The sequence below is a fragment of the Anastrepha obliqua genome, chromosome 3, assembly GCF_027943255.1.
Source record: "Anastrepha obliqua isolate idAnaObli1 chromosome 3, idAnaObli1_1.0, whole genome shotgun sequence".
Lineage (NCBI taxonomy): Eukaryota > Metazoa > Arthropoda > Insecta > Diptera > Tephritidae > Anastrepha > Anastrepha obliqua.
Window position 1 is genome coordinate 9,315,595 of NC_072894.1, and position 27,183 is coordinate 9,342,777.

Below are 27,183 nucleotides of genomic sequence, written 5' to 3' on the forward strand. Positions count from 1 at the left end.
AAATCAATCAACGGCATCTTTTGACGACGTAGCTCTGAATGTAAAATCCATGAATTCACAATGGACATCATTATCTTCGCTAGATTTTTCTGATAAGAAGCTTTCCTCTTCAGAGGGCTCGTAATTATCGTCACTGCCGTCTGACGTCACCAAGGTCACCAGATTCGTCACACTCCATTAGCTGGGCCAATATATCCTTTTCATTTAATTTTCTCGACATATTTCAAAGTTTTTCTAAATCAAAACAGGTTTATGATTAAATATGATAAAAATTTCGAAAGGTTAGCGAATGTCGACAAGCTCTAAACGGGACATAGTTATACTAATAAATAAACCTAACGGGACACATAGATCCCATAAATAAAAATAATTGAAATAAGACTTAGAAACTGAAATAATGCTACATTAATTAACCCAATTACGGTGATTCAATTCGAACTTAGTTTTAGTAAAACCTACTATTTTTTACACTTATTTTCACTGAAAAAATCGAATATTCACAAGAAAATAGAAATTGATTCAAGCACAGTCACGTTTAGCAGCAAACTGAGCGGCGTCTGTTTACTATTTTAGCATAAAAAAACACAAAACCGTTACCGGACCTCACTGTACCAGACGGGACAGTTTTCAATGCGTTTTAATGGAAAATTTAGACTTTACTTATAAGAAAACTTTTGCTGGGACGTATGTGTCCCAATAGGTCCGAAAGGGTTAAAGCATTTAAAAAAAATGTATGTGTTTTACGTCATAAATGTCACACTTTAATTATGTTTATAAAATTTTTTAATAAAAATATCAAAAATCCGGCAAGACGAGCTATAGAGAAAACACTTTCGAATATTTAAAAACAAAAACCGCATCTAAAAATACTAAAAACTGTATGAGTTATCAAGCAGACCGTGCCGAAAAAAGTAGTGTTTCGAGAAAAATGAGTTTAAACTTTCAAGTGCAGCTACCTGTGCGCATCAAACTGTCGTCGGGCAGTTACATTTTCTACCATAACTTTGTATCTATTGGGAATTTTTTACAATCCACTTCCACAGGAATACGCCTAAAACTATAAAAAATAATAATCTTAAAAAAAAAATCGATTTTTTGAAATTTCTGGACGTATGTAACCCCTTAAAGCTTGAGATACAGGAGCGCGCGTGACCGCTTCGTTTCCACGACAGTCGGTTCAACGTTACCGAAACGACCCGGCTTTATATCCGGCCAAGGACTGTCACTCCAGCAGCATTCCCTGTATGTAAGTATGGGGAATGTGTATGCTACTACAACAACAAAAACCGCTCGCTGCCTACTTAATGGGAATTTCCGCATGAGAATTTCACAGTATATTCTTAAGAAACGGTACTTTCGAAATATCGAAAAAACAAGAAATAGATTTTTTGAAATTTCTAGACCTCTGGCCACCACCCTTAATGATTTTTCATAGCAACTTAGCATTTCTATTATTTATTTGTATGTATACAAACTTACATAAACGCGTGCACATATTTTTAGTCATCCTCTCACCCACTGCATACCCACCATATTCGATTGTGCATATTTTAATTAGATACATATTTTTAATTGCTTATTTGTACAGCTTACATTATTGCAAAAAAAAAAAAAAACAAAAACCAAAAAAAAAATTGTTTTATCTCCACCAATGTTGACGAAATAAATTGCACTCGTTTATTTACTAACCCTGATTTTAATATTGCCAATATCGTTCGCGTATATGTATGTGCTCTTACCTTATTTTCTACACGTGTGTGCGTGTTTTCCGTATGTACGTATTAGTTTTTTATGTTCTGTAAATGTATTTTTTAATACGTCCCGAATTTTAGTTCAAATTATTTTAATTATTTTATTTTATTATATTTTATGTTAAAAGATTTAAGTTAAATTATACATACATACATGCATACATACATACATTCATATGGTATATTCAGTTTGCTTAAATTCTTGTTATAATTAACTGTTATTGCGTTCAAAGGCAAAACTCGATTTGTGGCCCCACCCGGCATTGCTTATTACACTTGAATAAAGTTGATGAGTTTCTTAAAAAAAATGATGGAATTTTATATTTACTTATAAGCAAATTTGCGGTGCTTCTTTGTTCGTATCCGGTTCACTTGATAGAGGCTTTTAATGGCTGGCTGTATTTGATGTAGGGGTTCCTTTTATATGTCGGGATTTGGCAACCCTGGTGTTGCAATCTGACAACTGACAGCTGTATCGCAAAGTTTGACATTTTTTGGCTTTTACGTACTCAGAACGTTTTGAAATACCAGCGCTATTTGTGTTGTTTACAGTAACTTAAAAGATTCATCTCTGTCCAAAAATGGAATTAAATCGTGAACATTTTCGTGCGATTATTTTTTACAACTTTCGACGTGGATTAACTCAGCAACATTGCATGGATGAACTTAATTCATTTTTTGGCGATGAAGCTCCATCACGGACCAGTGTTTATCGATGGTATGGTGAATTCAATCGTGGTCGTAGTTCACTCCAAGACGATCTTCGTGAAGGTCGTCCAAAATCAGTTGTTGTTCCGAAAACCATTGATGCTGTGCGTGAACTGATATTGCAAGATCGTCATGTGACCTATCGTGAGATTGAGACAATCTTAGGCATTAGTGGGACCAGCACACATTCAATATTGCATAAACATTTGACTGTCAAAAAAATTTGTTCGCGTTGGATCCCACACAATTTGTCAATCGCTCAAAAAAAGGCTCTTGTCGATTGGTCGAAGGAAATGCTCAAAAAATACGATCGCGGCGCTTCGAAACACGTCTATGACATCGTGACAGGTGATGAATCATGGATTTACGCGTAAGAGCCCGAAAGTAACCAGCCGTCGACTGTATGGGTGTTTCAAGATGAGCCAAATCCAACAAAAGTTGTTCGCGCACGAACCACTTCCAAGCAAACGGTCGCCTGTTTTTTCGGAAAAACTGGACATGTCGCAACCGTACCACTAGAACAACGCAGAACAGTAAATTCTGAGTGGTACACAACCATTTGTTTGCCAGTTGTCTTCCAAGAAATTAGGAAAACCAGTCGCCAAAGACGGATCATTCTTCACCAGGACACCAGGGTTGCCAAATCCCGACATATAAAAGGCACCCCTCGTAACTTGATCAATTCCATTGCGATTCCATTTACCTCCTTCTCTATATTCATACAAAATATTTATCAAGCAAATAAAATTAAAATTTTCTTTTGAAAAATGCAACCATTCCATCAGTATTTTCTTATGACACATGAAAATATATTAATGATGGTCAGCTGCCTTTATAGCGGTGGGAAGACCATCAGCCGAAGCATTGAAAATTCCGCGCGCCGCCGAGATGTACGAACCTTCTTGCTTCCCACGCACGTACCCACCGCTACTGGACCAGCTGACGGTTGGTTTCGTCATCCATTGGATGGCGTCTGGCTTCAGTATTAAAATCAGTCGGCATGAAATGATGAGGTCAAAATGACCCCTGGCTCCCGGACTAATAGTGGCATCCGGTACCCACATTTGCTTTATCCTTTGCCTTGCTTTTAAAGAAAAAATCGACATTCGTGAAAGTAGTCTATTTCGTATATTATATTTGGAAAATCAGTCAATATGTTGCATTTTTTTTCAATTCCGCTGTTATTTGATCAAAATTAGTTACACTGGTGAAACATTAAATTTTTTTATTCAATCCACTTGCTTTCCATACCTCCTTTCTCACACACAACCGCACGAGGCGCCACGAGCCGCACCTTTCTCCGCTGCAATGGACTTGATCATGCGGCACATCAGTTCACGACAAGTGCTCTCCCGACTTTTACCCACCGCAACCACCTCCGCATGATTGGCATACTCCTTCTTTTCATAGTCCAGCGATGCTTTGTTCGTGATAAGACTGAATGCGAACACCTTCAGGCCGCAGTGCTGAGCCACAACCACCTCATGGGCAGTTGACATGCCCACCGCATCCACGCCCACCGTGTGCAACAGCTTACACTCGGCGATCGACTCATAGGTGGGGCCGCCGAGAAAACAATATGTGCCCACTTTTACCACGTCCTGTATGCCCATCTCTTTCGCTACGCCCAAGGCACGATTTACCAACTCCGGATTATAGGCATCGGTCATGGGCGGAAAACGCGGTCCCAAGCGTTCATCGTTCGGCCCGCGCAGTGGCGAGTTGCCCGAAAAGCCAACAAAGTTGACGTGATCGCGTATGATCATAATGTCCCCAACCTTATAGCCGGGGTTAATGCCACCCGCAGCATTGGTCACCATTAAGTACTCAATACCCATCAGCTTCATGACGCGCACCGGCAACGAGCACTTCACCAATGGATAGCCTTCGTAGTAGTGGAAGCGTCCCTGCATGGCCAATACCGGCAAACCCTCCAGCATGCCGATGACGAGGCGGCCAGCGTGGCCGACAACCGTGGATACGGGAAAGCCCGGTATATCCTTATATTCTATGTTTTCGGCATTCGTAATCGCTTCGGTTAGTGAACCCAAACCAGAACCACAAATAATACCGATAATAGGTTTGATTCGAATGCGCGACAGGAGATCATCGGCCATACTTTTGATCTGTTCATAGGTGATGCTAAAAGAAGAAAATTTATGTACATTCTTGTTGTATAATTTCTTTGTTTTTCCTGCATACGTATCATCATCGCTTTTGGCTGCCGAGCACATTGCCATTGTGAATGGGAAACGGAGGAATGGTACACAGGTAATTTAGTTTAGTTTATAATTACTGATATTTAGTGAGAAGAGAAGCTTCGAAAAGAAACGGAAATATTTTGCTACTGAAATTTAGTGAAAAAATTGATTTCAAATGCTTGGATACAAATGTGCCATAACGAACAAGTAGAATCCATGACGAAAGTGGCATGAAGGGTAGAGTGCAGATAGACCAAGGCCGTTAGCAAGAAAAAAGGTCTGTTTATAAAAATCACCCTTTGGTGGGAAAAAGTCACATGCGCTATTTCAAGATATTTCCAAGGCTCATGGCGATGTAGCAACATGCAAAGATGCCCTTGATTGTATAGAGGAAAACCTGACATGGGCTCAGGTTGAGGCAAAAGCTGAAAACCGAAACCGATGGAAATCATTTGTGCTGGCACTATGCGTCCAGCGGTCCGCGCTATAGCAATTAATGATGATCATCATTTTAAGATAAGCCCATTATTATACGAGAATACGATTGTTGTTGTTGATAATCTGGTATGAACGTAAGGACATCCACTAACGCAAGATTTTAGTAACTCAGCATTAGCCGCACCAGCCTGAGGAGATTTCTGTACGAAAGCCACAAAATATTCAATTAACTCAGAAATTGAAGGCAAATAATGACCAACCAATCAATTTTCAGTAGTGACTTTGGAGTAACTGGAAAATGATGGCAATTTTCCTAGACAAAAAGTTCCATTTTCTACTCGACGGATGAGTGGACAGATAACATATAAAAGCGCCGTATTTAGGGCTCGAAAGCCCCACCCGAGGTATACAAAGTCAATGCATCCTAGGCGTATGACTGATTGGTGTGTCTTTCCGAGCAGCGGCATTATTGGCCGATCGTTCAATTTTTTGATGCCGTTCCGCCAAAAATCACCTGGTCTGGTGTCAAAGAAGTTGTTGAGCCAGTTTTCAGGATCAAAGGTAACGTCCTTCATATGGTTTGACAGGGAGCAGAAAAGATGGTAATCGGTTGGTGCAAGGTCCGGAGAATACGGCAGATGTTGAAAGACCTTCCATTCGAGCTCTTGGAGTGTGGCTTTGACGACTTGTGCAAAATGGCACCTGGCGTTGTCGTGAAGGAGTATTATTTGACCATGTCGATTAGGGCTTTTCAGTCGAATAGCGTAATTCACGCGGTGTAGCTAGGCAATGTAGAGCTCCTTGCTGACCGTGGCATTCTTTTCGAGCATTTCCCAGTGCGCCATGCCCTCGCAGTCCCACCAAACACATATCATGATTTTTTTTGGATGAAGACCCGGCTTGACTCTCGGCTTTTATCGTATCTCCTGAAGCTACCCACTCATTTCTTTGCTTCCATTTCTCATCTCTCGTGACAATTCGGTACAAAAAGCGCTGTTTATGATCGCGTGTTGCTCGATGCTGGCGAGGTGCTCAGAAGCAATTTGATTGCGGCTTTCTTTGTTTTTTTCGTTGAGCTCGTGAGGCACCCAGGCTTCCAATATTTCAGTAAATCCCATTGAAAGAAGGTGTTGGAGAATGATCGTTTTATGATCGCAGTTCATTTTTTCCGCCAATTCATAACTGGTTTGGCGCCCGTTCTCCTTCGTTCTTCATCGAATTCATTGAAGGCCTTTCGCTGCGGGACGTGCCACCGACATCAAAGTCGTAATTTTTGAGCTTTTCAAACTATTTCCGTCCAGTATAATCGCCTATGACATCTTCTCCGTACACGTAGCAAATGACCCGGTCTGCTTCGGCAGCTTTTTGACCCCGTTGTAAAGGAAGGAAGAATAGCTGTCGAAAATGTTGATTTTTGCCTCCCGGGTATTCCATTTCTAAGCCTCAAAACTAATAAAAAATTAAATAACTCAAAAATAAAATTAAAATGGATTTGTAGAGCAGAAAGAGTTCGAGTGAAGACTTACCCTTTGCTAAACAGCAAACAAATCGTTGTAAAACAAAAGAAAATATAAAAACGCTATGAACTCATCCCCCAACCCAATAATTTATTAATTTTTATATCATTCTGCTTTTTACACCATCAAAATATTTATGAAGAGAATATCACTTGAAGGGCTACATAATGAAATCAACTCAATATTGGCATTGACATTCACATTGAGTCATAAGAAAGGTAGGAAAAATAGGAAAATATTTAAAATCAACTATTCCTAATATAATATTTAGTGTCACCCTAAAGAGGCAATGTGTAGAGATCAGCAGCCATAATTCTTGCCAAATGCAGCATACTTTTAGGCAGTAAAATACTCAACCGCATAGGCAGAGAACGTCCAAAGCAAAGATAGCGCAACTCGAACAGCAAATTGTTACTGAGTTCCTACATAAACCCCACTTCTACACCTTTTACCAGTCCCATTGAAATTATTGTACAATAATTTTCTTCCAACATTTCGTAAAATTTCAAATATATAGTATTTTCTCCGATTTATAAAAGAACTATGAATCGAGAGGATTGGCATCTCGTTGACTACCTGCGGTCTGCTCCTGGAGATGTGGGCCTTGCGTCAACTCAACGGGCGCTGGGCAAGGCCACGAGTGGATCGGATGCGCTCGAGAGATCTTCTGCGGTTAACAAAATCTCAGCTCTCGAATTTCGTATGTGCCCTTACAGGACATTGGCCGCGAGGTATAGATGCTGCGAGACTCGAAATTACTTCGCGTAATTTTTGCGTCAGTTGCATGGAGGAAGAGGTGGAATCATCTCATCACTTCATCCTTAACTGACCTGCTTTCGCGGGGCTAAGATTTAAACATATTGGCGCTCATCTCTTTGCCACGCCTGCTGATATAGCAGGCATGGATATTAAAAACCTGACGAATTTCATCAGTAGTACAAAGAGGCTAATACAACCGTAAATCAGGCATCGTTCCGTTGCCTTCAACAAATACACATCCCCTCCTGAGATACGGTTCACTAGATACGGCTGGTTTATTGGGTCGGCAGCTCTTGGTCGAGAAAAACCCGGGTAATTCTGGTAACGTAGAACCTCCTCTTCCTTCCTTTCTTCACAGCATTCTGATCTCCTTGGTGGTGGATTTGGTGGTAGATTTTATACCTAACGTGGTAGAAGTGGTAGAAACTGAATTAAAAAAAAAAAAAAAAAAAAATTGGTGGTGGTTCGTATGAAGAGGTTACTGGCTGAAACTGGGGCATATTTTGAGGCAAAAGATAAATCGTTCTACAAAAGTGCTATTGAAATATTAGAGCGGTGCTGGAATAACTGGGTTTTTTTATATGGGAATTACTTTGATGAATAAAGCAAATTTTTACCGAAAAAAAACGTGCTTAGGCACGGTACTTTTCAGCCCATGTATTTTTATTTTTGAATTATGCCTAATATGTATAGTTTAAATGAAGTGGAATGAAGAGAAACGAGTGAAAATAATATTCAAAAAGCTGTTTAAATAATCAAAATGCTGATAGAACTTTAGTTTATGTAATAAAAATTTATTTGCTCGAAAACAGTTTTCCCTTTCTAATAAATTCGTACATACAAATATTAGTGGATGTATTTTAAAAATGTACTCGTATGTATATTATATTAGTCGTACATATTTATGTTTAAATAATTAAATAATCCCTTAACAATATTTTTGCTTAAGCACCACGAAAAATATTCATAAAATTGCAAATAACACAATTGGGCAAATAATACTCACTACAATAAGAAAAAGGCATACATACTTACATATGCCAATGGTTTAATGATAATCAAGTTTTTTGATATAATGCACCATCCAATTGGTATACAGAAGTGGAGCAACTGTACTGACAAACAGATGAAAAAGCAAATTTCTAAAAGCAAAGCTCTAAATAATCATACTTTGCATGGGGCTATGGGCTCTTTTGCCATACAACTGCGCTTGAGTAAATTTGATTGACTAATTTACAATAGCCAAAATGCAACTCTAACATGGCGTTTATTTACATCTCGGGTACATTTTGGTACGTGAAAATAGTAAAATAGTTCAAAAAATTAAAAAAATCACTGAATCACACATGAAGAAGAAGGTCTCCTTTTTGCAATTTATTGGGTGATTTTTTCAAAGCCTGAGAACTTAAAACGATAATAAAAAACCGAAATATTGTTCGTATAAATTTTTTTTATTATAATCTGACAGATATTTTCTTAATATGATAATCACGTGAGTGCGAAGAGCTTGAGATGCTGGCCAACAGGAACAACGCCCGAAAATTCTACCAGAAAGTTCGGCGGCTTACAGAAGGTTTCAAGACCGGGGCGTTTTCCTGTAAGAACAAAGACGGCGAACTGGTGACTGACGTACAGAGCAATCTTAAATTATGGAGGGAACACTTCTCGAACCTATTAAACAGTGACAGTTGCGCATGTCACCGAGAAAGTGAAGATCCCGATACCCCAATCGTTGACGACGGAATTGTCGTTCCGCTACCCGATCATGACGAGGTGAGAATAGCGATAACGCGGCTAAAGAACAACAAAGCCGCGGGCGCCGACGGACTGCCGGCTGAGCTATTCAAACATGGCGGCGAGGAGCTGGTAAGGCGCATGCATCAGCTCCTATGCATAATATGTTCGGATGAAAGCATGCCTGCCGATTGGAATTTAAGTGTGCTCTGCCCAATCCATAAGAAGGGTGATCCTGCAATTTGTACCAATTACCGCGGGATTAGTCTTCTAAATATCGTCTATAAGTTTCTAGCGAGCGTATTGTGTGAAAGGCTGAAACCCACCATCAATCAACTGATTGGACCTTATCAGTGTGGCTTCAGACCTGGAAAGTCCACCATCGACCAAATATTCTCAATACGCCAAATCTTGGAAAAGACCCATGAAAGGAGAATCGACACACACCATCTTTTCGTCGACTTCAAAGCTGCATTCGACAGTACGGAAAGGAGTTACCTGTATGCCGCGATGTCTGAATTTGGTATCCCCGCAAAACTAATACGGCTATGTAAGATGACGTTGCTCAACACCAGCAGCGCCGTCAGAATTGGGAAGGACCTCTCCGAGCCGTTTGATACCAAACGAGGTTTCAGACAGGGTGACTCGCTGTCGTGTGACTTCTTTAACCTGATGTTGGAGAGCATTGTACGAGCCGCAGAACTTAATCGCTCAAGCACAATATTTTATAAGAGCGTACAATTGTTGGCGTATGCCAATGATATTGACATCATCGGCCTTAACAACCGCGCTGTTAGTTCTGCCTTCTCCAAACTGGATAAAGAGGCAAAGCGAATGGGTCTGGTGGTGAACGAGGACAAAACGAAGTACCTCCTGTCTTCAAACAAACACTCGGCGCACTCATGTATCGGCACCCACGTCACTGTTGACAGTTATAATTTTGAGGTTGTAAAGGACTTCGTGTATTTAGGAACCAGCATTAACACCGATAACAATGTCAGCCTTGAAATCCAACGTAGAATCTCTCTTGCCAACAAGTGCTACTTTGGACTAAGTAGGCAACTGAGCAGTAAAGTCCTCTCTCGACGAACAAAACTAACACTCTACAAGACTCTCATCATGCCCGTCCTAACGTATGGCGCAGAAGCTTGGACGATGACAACATCCGATGAAGCGACGCTTGGAGTGTTCGAGAGAAAGATTCTGCGCAAGATTTTTGGACCTTTGCAAGTTGGCAACGACGAATATTGCAGGCGATGGAATGGTGAGTTGTATCAGCTTTACGACGCCATAGACATAGCGCAGCGAATAAATATCCAGCGGCTTCGTTGGCTGGGTCATGTCGTCCGAATGGATACAAACGCTCCGGCTTTGAAAGTATTCGATGCGGTACCAGCTGGTGGTAGCAGAGGAAGAGGGCGGCCTCCTCTGCGTTGGAAAGATCAGGTGGAGAAGGACTTGGCTTCACTTGGTGTGTCCAACTGGCGCCGGTTAGCACGAGAAAGAAATGACTGGCGCGCTTTGTTAAGCTCGGCCAAAATCGCGTAAGCGGTTATCGCGCCAAATGAGAAGAAGAGAGATAATCGCGAAAACCAATGAAAGGTGGTAGCAAACAAACGTACAAAACATTAGATCTGTTCATTACAAATTATTACGTTTAGGTGTTCAGGTACCCAAAAAACTTGCAAATTAGGGGAAAGTGAGAGAGCAAAATGAAATTTCATTTTGAGGGAAAGTTGCAAGTTTTTACTGGTTAAATTTTTACTTGTAAGAATTTGCAAGTGAGAAAAACAGCTGATCGCAAAGTAAAAATTAATACGAATTGCAATTTGCGAAATGCTAATGGAATGTTCTTCATCTGACAGCGTTGATGTACTTTTTTTTAATTTTTCTCTTTGAGAGAGAGTTCTCGGAAACTAAGTTATCGGCAAGTTACTGGATTATTTTTACATGAATAGACTTATTGTTGTTGGTCTAGTGTCACCACCTCTAATGAATGCGCTTTGCTTTTGTATTTCAATTTTGAAAAGTTTCCTTTAAATATTAATTTTTGAAGTTTTTGCTTATTTGTGTATTTTATACTAAAAAGTGCTTAGTTTTATTATACGAGGTCTTTATTATACACATAAGTTTTTAAGGGCAACCGCGCCTTAAATACTAACCTCAATGGTGGGTGTGGAAACTGAAAATGTCCATTTTTTTCTTCAAATTCTTTTTTAAAATACCTATTCCAGGTTTTCTCCCGGTTTGCCATCATTGACGAATGTTATAAAAAATGCGCATTTTTACAGGGCGCTCACTAGAAAAAGAGTTTCGCATCTAATCAACTACGCAACATACCTTAGGATTGAGGCATCTGTGGGCATCAATAAAATTTTAACTGATATTCGCGTGGTAAAAAGAGTTCTGTTCCCCTTGGATCTCATAGAATTTTCAAAAAGAACGCACTGGAAACGTGGCTGGATAAAGTGCTTTGAAAATTGGTTCAAACGAATGCAAAAGTCTATTGGAAAAACAAAAAAAAAAAAACCGTTTCCAACCACCAATGCTCATTTCGCCATTGTTAGGCCACAAATATAAACAGCAACGCGCGTAATGCAAAAAGGGAACATGCGATCTTCTAATGATTACTTTTCATGTGCAGCCATTTTGGTGCTAAGCAAATTTACCAGACTCATTGATCTGGCTCTTAAATACCACTACAGTCTTAACAGGCTCGTTAATAGAATTAGGCCGTGCGCTTCTCAAAGAACCGATTTTTTTTTGTTACTTCAAGATATATATATTTCGTTCTGCTTTTTGCTGCGTAATAGTCCCACTCAGTGCTAACTCTGGTTAGTGTCGTTCGAAACATTCCCGTAAACGCAACCAAACCAAAATGAGTGAGAAGTACGCGAAGCATTTCGAGGCGGAATTTTTATGCACACATTCGAAAGAGCCGAACTTATCTTCCGCCGCGACTGCAAAAGTGATTAAAGTGAAAAAAATCAAAAAAGTTGGTTGTGATATGAAATCAGCGGTATAGGGTGTATAAAAATAAAATGATCGTCCAACTTTTTAAGCGGGACCTTTCTTTGAGACTACGCCAAGCTCGATCAGTTCTTGCTGAAAAAGTGAATAGATGTGAGTATCAAAACCATCGAACATCGACTGAAAGAGGCGAACGTATCCTACCGTCCCACATCATCAAAACCACTGCTCTCTTTGAAAACACAATGAGAAACAACAAAATAAGAAAATGGTGTCACAGTAATGAACTGGCCTTCCCAGCTCCCAGATGCCAACCCCATTGAAAATGTGTGGGGAACTATGAAAACGCATCTTGCCGGAAGGCCAGTCCATGATTTAAAGCAACTCGTGCGTTAAGTTCGCTAAATCTAGTCCTCTTTGTCGACGAGCTACGCAGAAAAGCTGGTTCAAAGCATGCCGAGAAGATGACAGGCTATACTCGACAACGATGAAGGCTACTTGCTTGAGAAATTACGACTCGTAGTTTTGTAAAAAAAAAATATAAATATATCTTTTATACTTCATGAATAATCGCGGTTCCGTTTTTCTGACACAACTTAAAACTTTGCGGGAATATTCTTTAACATATTGGCATTTGCATAGACCTCAAATTTTATATTAATTATTACTAAAAATGTTGTTTTAATCAGTTTGTTTATAGAAACAAGTTTAATGGTTTTCTTTTTCACTTAAAATTTTCTTTATTTTTCTTTTCTTAAAAATAGATAAGTGCAAAGCGGAATAACTTATTTTAATGAAAAATTTTTGTCTGGCTGATTGCAAGAGGCTGTACATTCCACGGCGCAAATTAAAGGATCCACGTTTGAGCAGCTGTAGCGCCGCCATTTTCTTTTTATTAAACTCAAATGTTTGTGTATTCATTTAAGAATGAATACTCGTATTAATATGTAATTTATTTTAAGATAATAAATACTCATAAATTATTGAAAAACTCGTTGTCTGGAGGAGCTGCCCCCCTTAAATATAAAAACAAAATACACTACTAAAAAGTAGCAGCGTTCTCCTGTAAATGCATACATACATACTCGTACATATAACAGAGATGTAAAAGATGTAAAAATATAATCGTGTTTTGTTTAAGTGCAAATATTTGAATACACACATACTCGTACACTATGTACATATCTACACAACGCCGAAATATATATTAAAACTAAAAATATAGCGTAAACCTACTAAACTAATAGACTACTTATGATTAACGTCCAAATATGATATTTAGGAGTTACCAGTGCTTGCAGACATACACACATACTCGTATGCAGTTAGAGTTCATCTCTTGCTCTCTTGCTCTTTATCTCTCTCACTTTCTCCTTTTCTTAATACACTATTATCCTTGCTCCGACGTCATTCATCTGCTTCGTTCATTTTCTGCCATTTTTCAGACACGTTTCCTCGGCGAGATCGCGTATCATACGGCACATTAATTCCGCACAAGTGGACTGACGTGATTTGCCCACCATCACGACTTCCTCATGATTTGCATCCTCTTCACTGCTATCATAATCGGTCGCGCACTTGTTCGTTATTAAACTGAATGCGAATACTGTCAGATCGCAATGCCTGGCTGTGATCACTTCGTGCACAGTCGACATGCCAACCGCATCGACGCCCATAATGCGTAACATCTTCAATTCGGCTACCGTCTCGTAGTTGGGCCCACCCAGACACGTATAGACGCCCTCATGTACATCATTTTCAATACCCATCTCACGCACCACTTTGCGTGCCTTGCGCACCAGATGACGATCGTAGGCGTTGGTCATGGGCGGGAAACGTGGTCCGAAGCGCGGATCGTTGGGTCCTTGCAGTGGTGAATTGCCAGCAAAGCCCATAATATTGATGTGATCGCGCACGATCACAATATCACCAACTTTGTATTTGGGATTAAGACCGCCCGCTGCATTTGTGGCAAATAGATACTGTATACCGACCAATTTCATAACGCGCACAGGCATGGAGCATTTGGCCAAAGGATAGCCCTCGTAATAGTGGAAACGTCCCTGCATGGCCACCACAGGCATACCTTCCAAATAGCCAAAAATCATGCGTCCCACATGACCTTCCACTGTGGAGACGGGGAAATGTGGTATATCTTTGTAATCGAAGGCTTGTGTGTTGGTGATGTGGTCGGCTAAAGAGTTTAGACCCGAGCCGCAAATAATGCCGACCTTGGGACGTATGCTGGTGCGTTCCAAAAAGAAATCCGCCACCTCTTTGATGAGCTCGTATGAATAGCTGAAATGAGAGAAAAGGAGAAGTTGAAGGTGGTGTGATAAGTAAAATGTTAAGCGGATAATTTGCATCCGTATGAAAGTAAATTACGAGTAGACAAAAACAAAAAAACCTTGATGTAATGCACGCTGAGGTACGAGTAAACTTTTGATGGTATAACATTTTCGTACTGGTTCAAAAAGTTGTCTATGCAATAAAAATATGAATTTATGCGCGTAAATAAATGCCATAAAAGTAATTGGTTAACAACACAACTGTTTTGGACGTTCAATAGCGAGTAATTGTTTGGCGCTAAATTCGAAATTTTTATGCCAACAAAAAATACTCCAATATTCTACATACCCATCTACGTATTTGGCTATCGAAAATAATGTTCGCGCTAAAAAAGTAAAAAAAAAGATGTTTTCAATATTTTTTCCATCATAACAACAAGAAAACAGAGTCTTATCATTCCAATTAGTTCCTTTATATGTTGAAGACATGCACACTGCCTCTGCCAGTGCCATATGTTTTTATCTATTTTCACACTAAGTGTTCTGGAGTTAATTAAAGATGAGTCATCTAACATTTTAAATCAAAATATTTCAACAAATAACAAATAGTGCCCCTGTGACGTCTTTGATGAAAACAAATTTTTGGTATGTCCATGTTGCAACTTGGTATTCTATTGGTTGGGGAATAAGTTCATAGCGTTTTTATATTTTCTTTTACTTTACAACGACTTGTATGCTGTTTGGCAAAGGGTAAGTATTAATTCGATGGAACTCTTTCTGCTCTACAAAACTGTGTTAATTGTATTTTTGAGTTATTTAATTTTCTATCAGTTTTTTGACTTAGAAATGGAATACCCAGAAGGCAAAAATCAACATTTTCGACATCTGCTCTTCTTTGCTTTTCTTCGAAGTCAAAAAGCTGCCGAAGCAACCCGGGACATTTGCGACGTATATAGAGAAGTTCTCATAGGCGAGTCTGCAACACGGAATTGGTTTGCAATATTCAAAAATGGCGACTTTGACGTCGATGATACGTCCCGCAGCGGAAGAACTTCTGAATTCGATGAATAATGTCTCAAATCACTTTTGAAGGTGAATGGTCGCCAAACCAATGTTGAATTGGGGGAAAAAATGAACTGCGATCAGAAAACGATTCCCAATCACCTTCATAAAATTTACCGAAAAATTAGGAGCCTGGGTCCTCACGAGCTCAATGAAAAAAAAAAACTAAGAAAATCGCCTTCAAATTGCTTCTCAGCATCTTGCCCGCCATCGAGCAACACGCGATCATAAACAGCGCTTTTTGTACCGAACCATCACAGGAGATGAAAAATGGTGCCTATACATCAATATGAAGCAAAGAAAGGAGTGGGTGGCTCCAGGAGATACGATAGAAGCCGATAGTCAAGTCGGATCTTCATCTAAAGAAGGTCATGATATATGTTTGGTGGGACTGGGAGGTGGACATGGTGGACATGGTGCACTGGGACATGCTCGAAAAGAATGTCAAGGTCAGCAAGGAGCTTTACATTGCCCAGCTACACCGCGTGATTGAGGCTATTCGACTAAACAGACGTGATCGACATGGTCAAACCATACTCCTTCACCATACTCCTTGCACAAGTCGTCAAAGCCGCACTCCAAGAGCTCGAATGGAAGGTCCTTTAGCACTCGCCATATTCTCCAGACCCTGCACCGACCCATTACCATCTTTTGCGCTCTTCCGCTCTCTGTCAAACCATTTGAAGAGCGTTATCTTCGATTCAACAACTTGTTAACACCAGCAAAGGCGGCTTCTGGTCGAGAGGTGGGAAGAGATTGTAAAGAGCCACGGCGAATATATAGTTGATTAACATATTGATCAAATCTTCGGCAAAAATGCTACGAACTTATTCCCCCCCAGATATGGTGCCGATACTGTTGCAGCTAATTACATACTTTTGCATTGCCTTCCGAAGGTCGACCGCTATTAGAAACCACTTTTTTTATCATTTTTGCTGTTTCGTGCATGGATATTCGAACCTAAGCATTTTCGGATGGTAGTCACGCATCAACCATTCGGCTGCGGCAGCCGCCATACATTCATGCATTATCTGGGTGCGTGCGTCCTTTGCTGCTAGTTGCTAGTTGCGTGAGGCTATTCGCAAAAAAAAGGCCACACTTGTGGCTAGTCAACTCTTGATTTTCGCAACACAGTCACCCTATTTACTCAGCTTCACTCTGTGCGACTTCTGGACATGCAACAAACTAAAAAAACCACCCCGCGAATACCGTCTTGAGCACTTAAAAGAGATTCAACGAAAATTGCAGCTCGCTTCGGAAACCGAAATAAAAACTGATTCGAGAGTTTCAGAAAACATTGGTTGTAAGTGTATTTTCGTAAGAAGGGAGCGATTACTTTGAAGAGGGCGTAGTAGATTTGGAAGATTAAGGGAGGATTGTGAAATTTGCAAATAAAACTACATTTCAGCAGATCTTTCAGAATTTGCAAATCAGCATAATTTCGACTATCGAAAAACCACTAAAATCATAAAAATTATAAAAAGTACCGAAGCAATTTCGGCCAAATAAAATTCATTTGAATTAGTAAACAACAAGCACATGAGGACCATAAAGATTATAGATACGCAATAGCAGGATGTTAGCAAATACGCCAATAATGTGATTAAAAAAGCACTTTTGGTTCATAAAACATATTCAGAAACTAATTAGTACTGGTTTAATGGAAGACAAAGACTAAGAGTGCAGCTGGCAGTAAAAACAAGTACGTAAACTTAAGTACATATGCACATTAGGGTGGGTCAATTTATATGACACGATTTTTCTCGACATTTTGCTTAGCAGATACGAACTGTGCATACAATTCGAAGGAAAAAAGGGGAAAAAACTTCGAGCCACCTAATTTTTAAAAGAAGCTACCTTTAATTCATGAGAAATTTGGGAGAAAGTTGTGGCATGAAGATAATAAGTAAAAAAAGGCACCTACTGTTTAAAGTAAAAATGAGTATTTCATTTAATTATTTAATATTATTAGTAAAAAAACCAAAATTATTGTAAAAAATGTGTTAATTGTAAACAAAACCAAATTATAAATTAAAAAATATTAAAATTATAAATTAAAAAATACTAAAGTTATATATTAAAAAATAATAAAATTATAATTTAAAAAATATTAGAATTAAAAATTAAAAAATATTAAAATATTAAATTAAAAAATATTAAAATTAATTATTAGAAAAAAATGTCAAAAATTTATTTTTGAAATTATACAAAATTTAAGGGGTTATTGGTATTCAGAATATTCAAAAAATTTCACTTTTCTTTTCGCATTTTCTTAAAGTATAATATCTTAAAAATATTGTGTGAAAATTTGAAGTGAATCCGACAAATACTTTTCGAGTTATTCAACAATTAAGAAAGGGCGCTCGGGCCCTTCTTCATGTTGACTTTTATCATTAAAGTTGGCCTCTTTTAAAATTTGGTGGCCTCGAAATTGACTTAAGAGCTATGCTCTATCGGACTTGTTTGCTTAGAATTTAATGTAGAGTTTCGAAACTGCTAGACAGCATGTCGAAAAAAGATTGGCCCGCCCTAATGTACATACAATAAATGGAGATCTTCTAAGGAGGACGGGATACATTTTAAATAAACAATTAATGAAGTGGAAACGTTTGGTAAAGGGTTTTATAAATGAGAAAAACTTGTGTGCTACTGAGTTAAATACAGAAAAGGAAACAAATAAGAAAAAAAACAAGAAAAAAAGACAAAAGAAAAAACAACAAAAAAAAAACAGAAAACAAATAAAAAAGAAAAAAAACAAAAAATAAATAAAAAAAGGAAAACAAACAAGAAAAAAAGATAAGAAACAAGAAAAAAACAAGCAAAAAAACAAATCAGAAAAAAAACAAAAAAAAAGAAAACAAGCAAAAAAGAAGAAAACAAAAAAACAAAAGAAAAAGAAAACAAACAAGAAAAAAAGATAAGAAACAAGAAAAAAATTAACAAAAAAACAGACAAACAAAAAAAAAAAAAAAAAAAAAAAATAAGAAAAAAAAGAAAAAGAAAACAAACAAAAAAAGAAGAAAACAAACAAACAAAACAGCTCCAGAACAAAAATTATATATATTAGAACAAAAATGGAAGAATTTTGACATTGACTACGAACTTCTCTTCATTTATAACCATTTTGATACGATTTTCGACAGCGACAGCCTCTGCTAATTCGGGATTATCCACAATATTTGAAGTATTTTGTTGGTTGTTGTTGTTGATGATGACGGCCGTTGAGTTGGTGGAACCACTGGAATTACAACAAAAGAGATCATGTGAACAAAACTAAAACATTTGATTTTCCACTTGACGCTTGCAAAGAAGCTTGGCGGCACAGCAGAGAAAAAATGAATTCATTGCGTGCGTTGGTGGTTGCTTAGTGTACGTTTACGTGTGTGTGTGTGTGTGTGAATGCGTGTTTGTGGGATTTGCTTTAATCCTTGAGCGTTTAAATTTGTGCTTTAGGCATTTTAGTGGAGTTTTTCCTGTAATTTTGTTGTTATTGTTGTTATAATTATAGTGTAGTGTATTGTTGTTAAAATATCAAATTCTGAGATCAAACAAAAACAAAAAACGCCGAGACACGTAAAGATTGGGGATCTGTGTTGCGTTATTCTGGATCCGTCCATTTTCACAATACGTCTGCGTCTTTTGCGAATCTAAGTAAACTTTGGAGCTCTATCGCCGAGAGGTACTCTAACTTCTCATATTGTAAAGCTCCTTAATCTGGTTCTAGCTAATGCAGGGCAGGAACATAGAAGGTGTTCTAGCGTTTCCCTCTCTTCTAGTTCATTGCAAAATCTGCAGCTATCGTTGTTTGTAATTCCTATCTTGTATGCATTGATGGAATTTCCTGTACTTAATTTGTTCAGAATGTCCGCTTTTTCTTTTATTGTAAGCGGCGTAAATTTCCTCTTTGCCGTCATGAGACCACACCATGCAAAAGTCAACGCAAAACTGTCATTTCGTCAGTAAATGAATTAGACTGTGATGCCTCCCCTAAAATCATTCAACTGGTTCAATTCAAAAAACATCATTACGAAAATGACATGGAAAGCAAAGAAAAAAGCCAAAACAAAAAACGTTGCAAGTATCGAGGTAAACATTTTTAATGTCACAAATACTGGCCAGGCAATGGAAAAAAATTGTATCGCAAGTATCGAGTTTCTACTGTGTATACAGTCTGTAACATAAGAGCGTGGTCACTGTTACAGAGCCTCCTGTTTCTTTTTCTATGTTATAGAGGGCACCTCAGTCCTTCATGCTTTTTGAAACAAGTCAGCTGTCTGCCAAATTTAGTGGTTTTTCGAAATGAGTGCTGTTTCCGCCTCTCGCTTTGAGGCAATTTTGCCATGTTTGCATGAAAAAGGACCCAAATGAATGCAAACTGCTGCTGCGAAATAAATGGGAAAGTTGAAGCAATTCGTTAGCAAGTGAATAAATCGCTATAAAAATGTCGGTAACGTTGATGATTTTCCTGATCGCGGAAGTGCAAGCAAAGTCTCAAAAAAAGTGGAAAAAAAGATTCTCGCATTGTTCTCGAAAGATCCAACGTTGACTTTACGTGGAGCTGCTGTGAAATTGAAAGCAAAAGGTGTTGACATATCTTACGGAACGATTCGCAGGCACTTGCTTGCCAATAAACTAAAATATCGCAGTACTTTGGAAAAACCAATGTTGAGTGCAAAACACGTTGAAAAACGAGTAGAATGGGCGAAGGAAAACTTGGACCGCGATTGGAGCAACGTAATTTTTTCTAATGAATCTTCCTTCTGGACATTTCCGAGCATCAAACACGCCTGGACAACTTCCACCAGTAGAGTGCTTCAAAGGCTTTGTAACCATCTGCTAAGCAATGGTATGTCAAGAAAAATGAAAGCTGGATCCTTCAAGAGGACAACGATCCGAAACATCGGAGTCGAGCGTTTCGAAGGCGGGAGTGGAAGGCGCAAAACGGAGTTGTCACTTTAGATTGGCCATCTCAGTCACCGGATGCAAAGCCCATACAAAATGTGTGGGCTTCGATTAAAATTCAGCTTCGCAGTCGCAAGCCATATAATTTAGATCAACTTTCTCGACAAATTCAGAAAATTTGGAGGTATTTTCCGGTAGAATATGCAGAAAAACTAGTAGAAAGTATGCCCCGACGGCCGATGCCAGGCCATAATTGACAATGCAGGAGATTGGACTTGCTACTGAGTTTTGAGACTTTGCATTGAGTATTGACGACCAAATTATCAATAAATTTGCGAGTTGTCGAAAAATCAATTGTTGTTATTATTTAACTGTGACCACGCTCTTATGTAACAGACTGTAGTTTTGTTAGACAATGGGCTTTAATTTTATAAAAAAAAATAATGAATATTTAAAAAAATACAGCGAATTACTCGGCGAATAAATTGCGTGGCCCTAACCCAGTACGTAGCCTTTCGCAATACTATTTTTTTTTTCGTTTTTGTTTTCAGAAAAAAGCCTGCAGAAGCTCAAAGAGCTGCTTTCGGCGAGTTGGTTCAGAAATAAGATTAGCCACTGCTGAACGATTACCATCATATTTAAAGTTGGAAGATGCTTTTGACGAAGAGTGTATCAGCGACGATCTAGGTAGCCTAACTCAACATGTTTGCTAGTATGTTTCCTTGAAATATTACAAAATTACACAGCGACGCATCTACATACATATGCACATAGGTAATATGTAATAATACACCAAATCTCAAATTATAGCTCATTATTCTGGTGTTGTGTGTACGAAGGTCAGAACTGATTTGTTTTGAAAACAAATTTTCTATACATACATACAAATGTACAAACACATGCACCAAACTGTAATTATTTGAAATTCCAATTACATAGACAATATTGATACGAATAAAGTGTTGCAACTCATAATTTTTTTTCGTTCAACTTTCCCTCCCTGACTTTGCAGTCGCAATACAATTTGAAGTTCTGTTTATAAACGTAAATATTCTCAAAGCTTCGATCTATTTACGAACACATAATCGGTCATGATTCAATCATTAAAGGTTTGCTCACTAGTCACATTCGATTTTTGACAAGCCCTTACAAAAGGTTGTATTTAAGAAGATACATAAACAAAGTGGAAAATATTAAATCCTTTTTGTAAAAATGGTAGCAAAAAAGTATTTTCTTACTCAAATGGAAAAAACTGCGAATGATTTAAAAAATTAATTGCAATAAATATTTGAAGGTAAATAATGGTACAAATACAGGGTTTGATTGAAAAGTAATGAGCTTTCCCGCGCGGAGCGTCTGCCAAGCGATCAACCGAATCGGCTGGTGGGGGAAAATGATCGCTGGACCTTCCGCTTCCACTAGAAACTGGTCCCAGTTCGCTGGCAACAGCGGTGCAGTCAACATCGCTCCGCGCGTGAAAGCTGTTTTAAAAGTGTGTTAGGATTTTGCAGTGGCGAAAATGCAGCGATCGTTGGAGCAACGTTTTTCGACTCTCGAGGCATCGTCTACAAGGAGTTTGTACCTCCAGGAAGCACTGTAAACGCGTCATTTTACAAAGAAGTGCTCCTTCGGCTGAAAAAACGCGTCGCCCGGATTCGGCCCGACCTCGTCAACAATTGGACCCTTCATCACGACAATGCACCGGCGCACACCGCCTTCCTCTGCACCTCTGCATTGGCCAAGATGGGGGTACCGGTGCTTCCCCACCCTCCCTACAGCCCAGACCTGTCCCCTCCGGACTTCTTCTTGTTCCCGCGGCTGACAAGAAAGCTGAAGGGGAGGCGTTTCGACTCCTGCAGTGGAAGGACCGCTACCAGCGGTGCATTGACGCTCAAGGGCCCTATTTTGAAGAATATTAGTTGTATAAGTCAAAAGGTTTAATAAAACTGCTTAAAAAAATAAGGCTCATTACTTTTCAATCAAACCCTATATAAGTATAATTGTCAAAAATAGCACGTTACACATTATTTCTATTCAAGAAAGTGCGGTTTTTTGTGGAATGGAGCGTATGTAAGTAAGGAGAATTACACATGTTCGCTTAGGAAGTATAGTAAAACAATCTAATTTGAATATAATTTAAATGAATTGCGTGTTAATTAAGAATCAAAATAAAATGATATTCGATTGTATTATTATTCAGCTGATAAAGCGTCTAACGGAAAATGACATATTAGCTTTTTATATATGTATGTAGTTGGTTGACATAACAGCACGTCATGGGGAAGATTATGTAAATAAGTAGCGGGGCGTACCAACAGTCATTCGTATGCATGTATGGTGTGGAAGGAAGGAAGTTACAGTCCGATATGTTAATTATGCAGTCGCCGTAGCCGAATGGATTATGGCGTGACTAGCATTCGGAAGTGCGTAGAGAGAGAGAGAGAGAGAGAGGGAGAGGGAGAACTTGGAGAACAAGTTTTCTTCTAATAACGGTCTCATAAAAAACCATCTGCCATTCCTTGAGGGAAATAATAATGAGATGGCGCCTATCGTGGTCCCGTTACTTTGCTCTCAGCGAATTTGACAACGAGTTACGTGATTTTAGCTCCAGTATGGCCAGATTAATATTTTCGTAACTTGATTTAGCATTTTTTTTTGTTATTTAGTCTCAGAGTTTTAGTTGTTTCTTCATTAAAATGTAATGTTTATAATTTTGTAAAATATACATTTTTTAATAATTAGTTAAATAATTCACACAGTTTTATTTAGCTTTACTTTTTTTTAACATCTGGTGGCATTGCCCGCGATTGCAGGTGTTGTGGGTGTTCTTCTGCTTTCGGCACTCAACTCTCTCTCTGACTACTGTAGTGTTGCCTAGCTTTGGATATAAAAACGCACTAAAATGCCCATTTAAAGGAAATAAAACAGAAAATTTTTATTGAATTACTTAAAGAACTTTGTATGTGTGACAAATTGTCCTCAGAATGTGCGTATTTTTTTTTTAAATAAATGTGTTATGCTTATATACAATTTAATTTATGAGTTTTTTTTTTGTTAAGAAAGACTCTTTGATAAGGGAACGACTTTTTTGCTAAATTTGAGGTTATGTAACTAGATAAGGTACTCTTTTTGTAAAAATGTCAGCATGGTTTCTTTAGTATTTTCTGGTATTTTGTGGCTTATTTTTACAATGAATACAGCTCTTGATGCCCTACGTCCCACTAAGGCTTGATAGCCGGAAGAAACGATTACACCTCTATGGTTTCAATTCGCATTCAGTTAATTCGAACGCTTTTTAAAATATGTAAAAAGGTTTTCAATGTTAAGAAGAGTTGAAAGAAATTTTAATAATTTAATATTCAAACATAACCTTAAAAGGAACAAAAAATTAAATTTTCACTTTCAAAATATCAAATTTTATAGTTTTTTTTAACTTAAAGTTGCGGTAGCTTTAAAAAAGAAACAAACACGAAACTTCAAAATTTACGCTTTTTCGGTATAAAAAAGCACTCAATTTATTGGGAAGAGCAAGTAGTTGGCAATACTGCACAACTTGGAAAAACGTGACGTCACGTACTCTCTGATGGGCGCAATCTTCTTCCTATCATTCTTGCTGCCATTCGAAGGCGACGAATAACTGTATTAGTGAAAAAATATCAAGACGCACATTGCAAATATGATATTTAGGAGAAGGAGCTTGTCCAAAGACCCAAAGAGGGTGTACACATCAATTATAGTTATATGCTGATGATTTAGATACGCGTATTATTTAATAAACCAACCAGAGATGTTCAAAGGCTAATTTCTTTTTTTGTGCTTTTCTCAAACGTTATTTAATACTTGAAATTGCTTCTGTCTATTAAATTAATTTAAATTAATATAAATTGTTGTTATTATATCATATATATTGTACATACTATATATAATTGGCGCGTACACCTTCTTTGGGTGTTTGGCCGAGCTCCTCCTCCTATTTGTGGTGTGCGCCTTGTTGTTGTTCCACAAATGGAAATTATTATTATTACTATAATTTTAAAAATTAAATTGTAGCAGTAAATGGAAAAAGTAACAACAACAAGTATTGCTGACTATTAGGACGCATCGCTTACACTTTATTCTGCTCACGCCCAATCTCATTAGCAGCCCAGGGTACAGTAAAGCAAGACACGCACTAGTCACACTGCACGAGCATCAATCAAATCCAATTAAAGTACAAAACTCAGATTCAACCAACAAACTGCATACATGCACACATGTACATACATATGTATGTATGTATGTATGTATGTGCATAAATCTGTTTTCATATCAACATTCTTAAATGACACTTTTATTTGTCTCAATTTTTCTATATGCAATCACAAGTAGTTGGCACGAATTTGCTAAAATTGAAATAAATTGCCAATTACACTGGTTTACAAATAATTAATCATTTTTTTTCACCCAAGCCTATTTCTTTGTAAAATCAGCCGTTGAGTACAAAATACCACATAATTTTTTTTTCTGTTAAACAGTTTCCGAGATATCGCCAAAAACCGGTTTGGGTTAAGGAAAAATAGGTAGACTACACAGATTTCTAATATTTCTAATAGAATCCGTAAAACGCGTGATATGTCTAATTAAAGGTAATTCAATTTCCTATTACCGTTCAAGCTTTTAATTATTTATTTTGAATTCATGCTTTTATTTTATTTATGCTTTTCATTAAAATCAAAAGTTTTGAAAGTTCACAAAAATATATTTTGCTTCTTGTTGTAAAATTTTCTACGAGGGCGGTTCAATAAGTACCCGTATTTGATGACAGAGGGCGTTCCTGAGGGAAGTTGGCGTTAGCTTCGTGTGCTGCCATCCAACAAACGACGGCAAAACAAATTTCAGACTGATGGATAAATTAGTTAGGATTTGTCAGCTATTCGAGTACGACTTGTTTCGTGATTTTTGCTAAGCAGACTCGTTCGGTAATTCGCATTTTGTTTTTGGTTGGAAAAAAATGCGAGGAGATAAAAGCAAAATTGGATGCTATGTATGGGGACGCTTCGCCATCTATGACCACAGTTAGATCAGAGATTTGCTCAACGAATTTAAACGTGGGCGAACATCCATTTTCGATGACGCCCGGCAGACGTGGTTACCGAGGAAATCATTTAAAAACTCCACGACAAGATTCTCGTTGATCGCTGATCGCTGATAGGTGTGTCGACCGGAATGGCAATTAGTATTTTACATGATAAGTTGGCGATGAAAGAATTGTCGGCCCGATAGGTGCCACCTCTAATTGCTCATGGTGGACAACAAGCGGATGCGGCTGTTAACTTCGAAGCAGTGTTTGAATTAATTTAAGCGAGATCCGAAGCGATTTTTGCATTGAGCGGTGACCTCTGAAGGAACCTAGATTCATCAGTACACACCAGAAACTAAGTAACAATCAAAACAATGGACTTCTCCCGGTAAATCTGCTCCAAAGAAGGCGAAGTCCGTCCCATCGACCGGAAAGATCATGGCCACGATTTTTTGGGATGCGAACGGCATCATCCTCATGGATTTTTTAGAAAAAGATAGAACGATTACTGGACAAAAATACTACAGTGAGTTATTGGAACGCTTTCACGAAAAATTGAGGGAGACACGAGCGCATTTCGCGAAAAAGAAGCTGCTGTTTCACCACGATAAAGCACCAGCTCATTCATCCGGAGTCGTCGCCGCCAAACTGCATGAATTGCGCTATGAATTGCTGCCGCAGCCCCGGTATTCACCCATTTTGCCTCCCTGCGACTTTTTCTTGTTCGCTAATATGAAGAAATGGTTCACGGGAAAAAAATTTAGTTCAAACGCGGAAGTCATCGCCGAGGAGACAAAGGCGTATTGTGGAAAAATCGACAAAAATCGAAAAAATGTGTCGTTATCTTGCTCAGTCGTCGTTATCTTGCACATGCGTCGTTACCTTGCCTTAACTGCAAGCGAGAGCGCGGAAAGAAAGGGCAAAGAGGCACAATCGGCCCCCGCATTCGGCAACGTTCAACATTTGGCTCTCTCCTACTTGAGTGAGCATGTATATGTATGTATATGCGCATATGTATATAAATTCACATATTTGTGTTTGCATATGCCTTCTTCCTGTGTGCATGGCAATGAACCATTTCTCTGTTGAGAATGGGACGATGATAGGAAAAGTCTTGAAAAAGTCAAATCGATGATGTTGACTTATTAACGTCTGAATCACAATCGAAATTGAACATATCTTTCATGAATTTGATAAATGTTTTGTAATTTTCCACGTTTGTGTAAATGTAACTTGATCAATTCCATTGCGATTCCAATTACCTCCTTCTCTATATCCATACAAAATATCTATCAAACAAATAAAATTAAAATTTTCTTTTGAAAACTGCAACCATTCCATCAGTATTTTCTTATGACATTGTGACGTTAAACTATAGTCAGTAAACCGACTTTACAGACAACCTCTTTTTTATTTGGAGGGGTTAAAAAAATGGCCCAAGCGTTGGGAGAAGTGTACCTATCTAAAAGGAGACTATGCTGAAAAAAATTGTTTATTTTTTTTTCAAAAATTGGTGTCTTCATTTTTAACATGAGCACTTTAAATCCCGTTCGTATGAACAAAATTATAATGCCCTTGTGAACAATAGCGCGCCGATAGAATTAAACAAAATTCATATGGCAAAGTCATGGCTCTGATTAGTTGTTCACAGCTGTATATATTACTTTATATAAGAACAGGCATATACATACATACATATATATATACGTACATATGTACTCGTACGTACCCGAAAATTTTATAAAAGTTCATGATCATTGTCATATGCCAAGATAAGGAAGCAATAATATTTCA

General features: G+C 38.2%; 2 protein-coding genes across 3 annotated transcripts in view; both read right to left on the reverse strand.

Moving 5' to 3' along the window:
* Nucleotides 1–3,564: 3,564 nt before the first annotated feature.
* On the reverse strand, nucleotides 3,565–4,821 carry LOC129242875 (purine nucleoside phosphorylase-like). The gene is made up of 2 exons (XM_054879771.1): nucleotides 4,662–4,821; nucleotides 3,565–4,601 (listed from the first exon to the last, which is right to left on the reverse strand). Exons 1-2 carry the CDS (start codon nucleotides 4,697–4,699, stop codon nucleotides 3,719–3,721), a joined length of 921 nt encoding a protein of 306 aa, XP_054735746.1. The 5' UTR covers nucleotides 4,700–4,821; the 3' UTR covers nucleotides 3,565–3,718.
* A 7,972-nt stretch (nucleotides 4,822–12,793) lies between these two features.
* The window catches only part of LOC129240999 (purine nucleoside phosphorylase-like), a 31,568-nt gene continuing 17,178 nt past the window's right edge, over nucleotides 12,794–27,183 (reverse strand). The window contains exons 2-3 of one of the 2 annotated variants that reach the window (XM_054877107.1): nucleotides 18,532–18,666; nucleotides 12,794–14,376 (exon numbers count right to left, since the gene is read on the reverse strand). In XM_054877107.1, the coding sequence (XP_054733082.1) occupies nucleotides 13,503–14,376; nucleotides 18,532–18,666 (1,009 nt within the window). In that variant the 3' untranslated portion in view covers nucleotides 12,794–13,502. The remainder of the gene's footprint in view (nucleotides 14,377–18,531; nucleotides 18,667–27,183) is intronic. The other variant, XM_054877109.1, reaches the window with a different exon arrangement.

Excerpts from the sequence above, each read along its gene's own strand:
- LOC129242875 (XM_054879771.1), bottom strand. The coding sequence starts at position 4,699 with ATGGCAATGTGCTCGGCAGCCAAAAGCGATGATGATAC. Across the intron at positions 4,602-4,661 it reads GCCAAAAGCGATGATGATAC|CATCACCTATGAACAGATCA; the intron begins GTATGCAGGAAA and ends TTCTTCTTTTAG.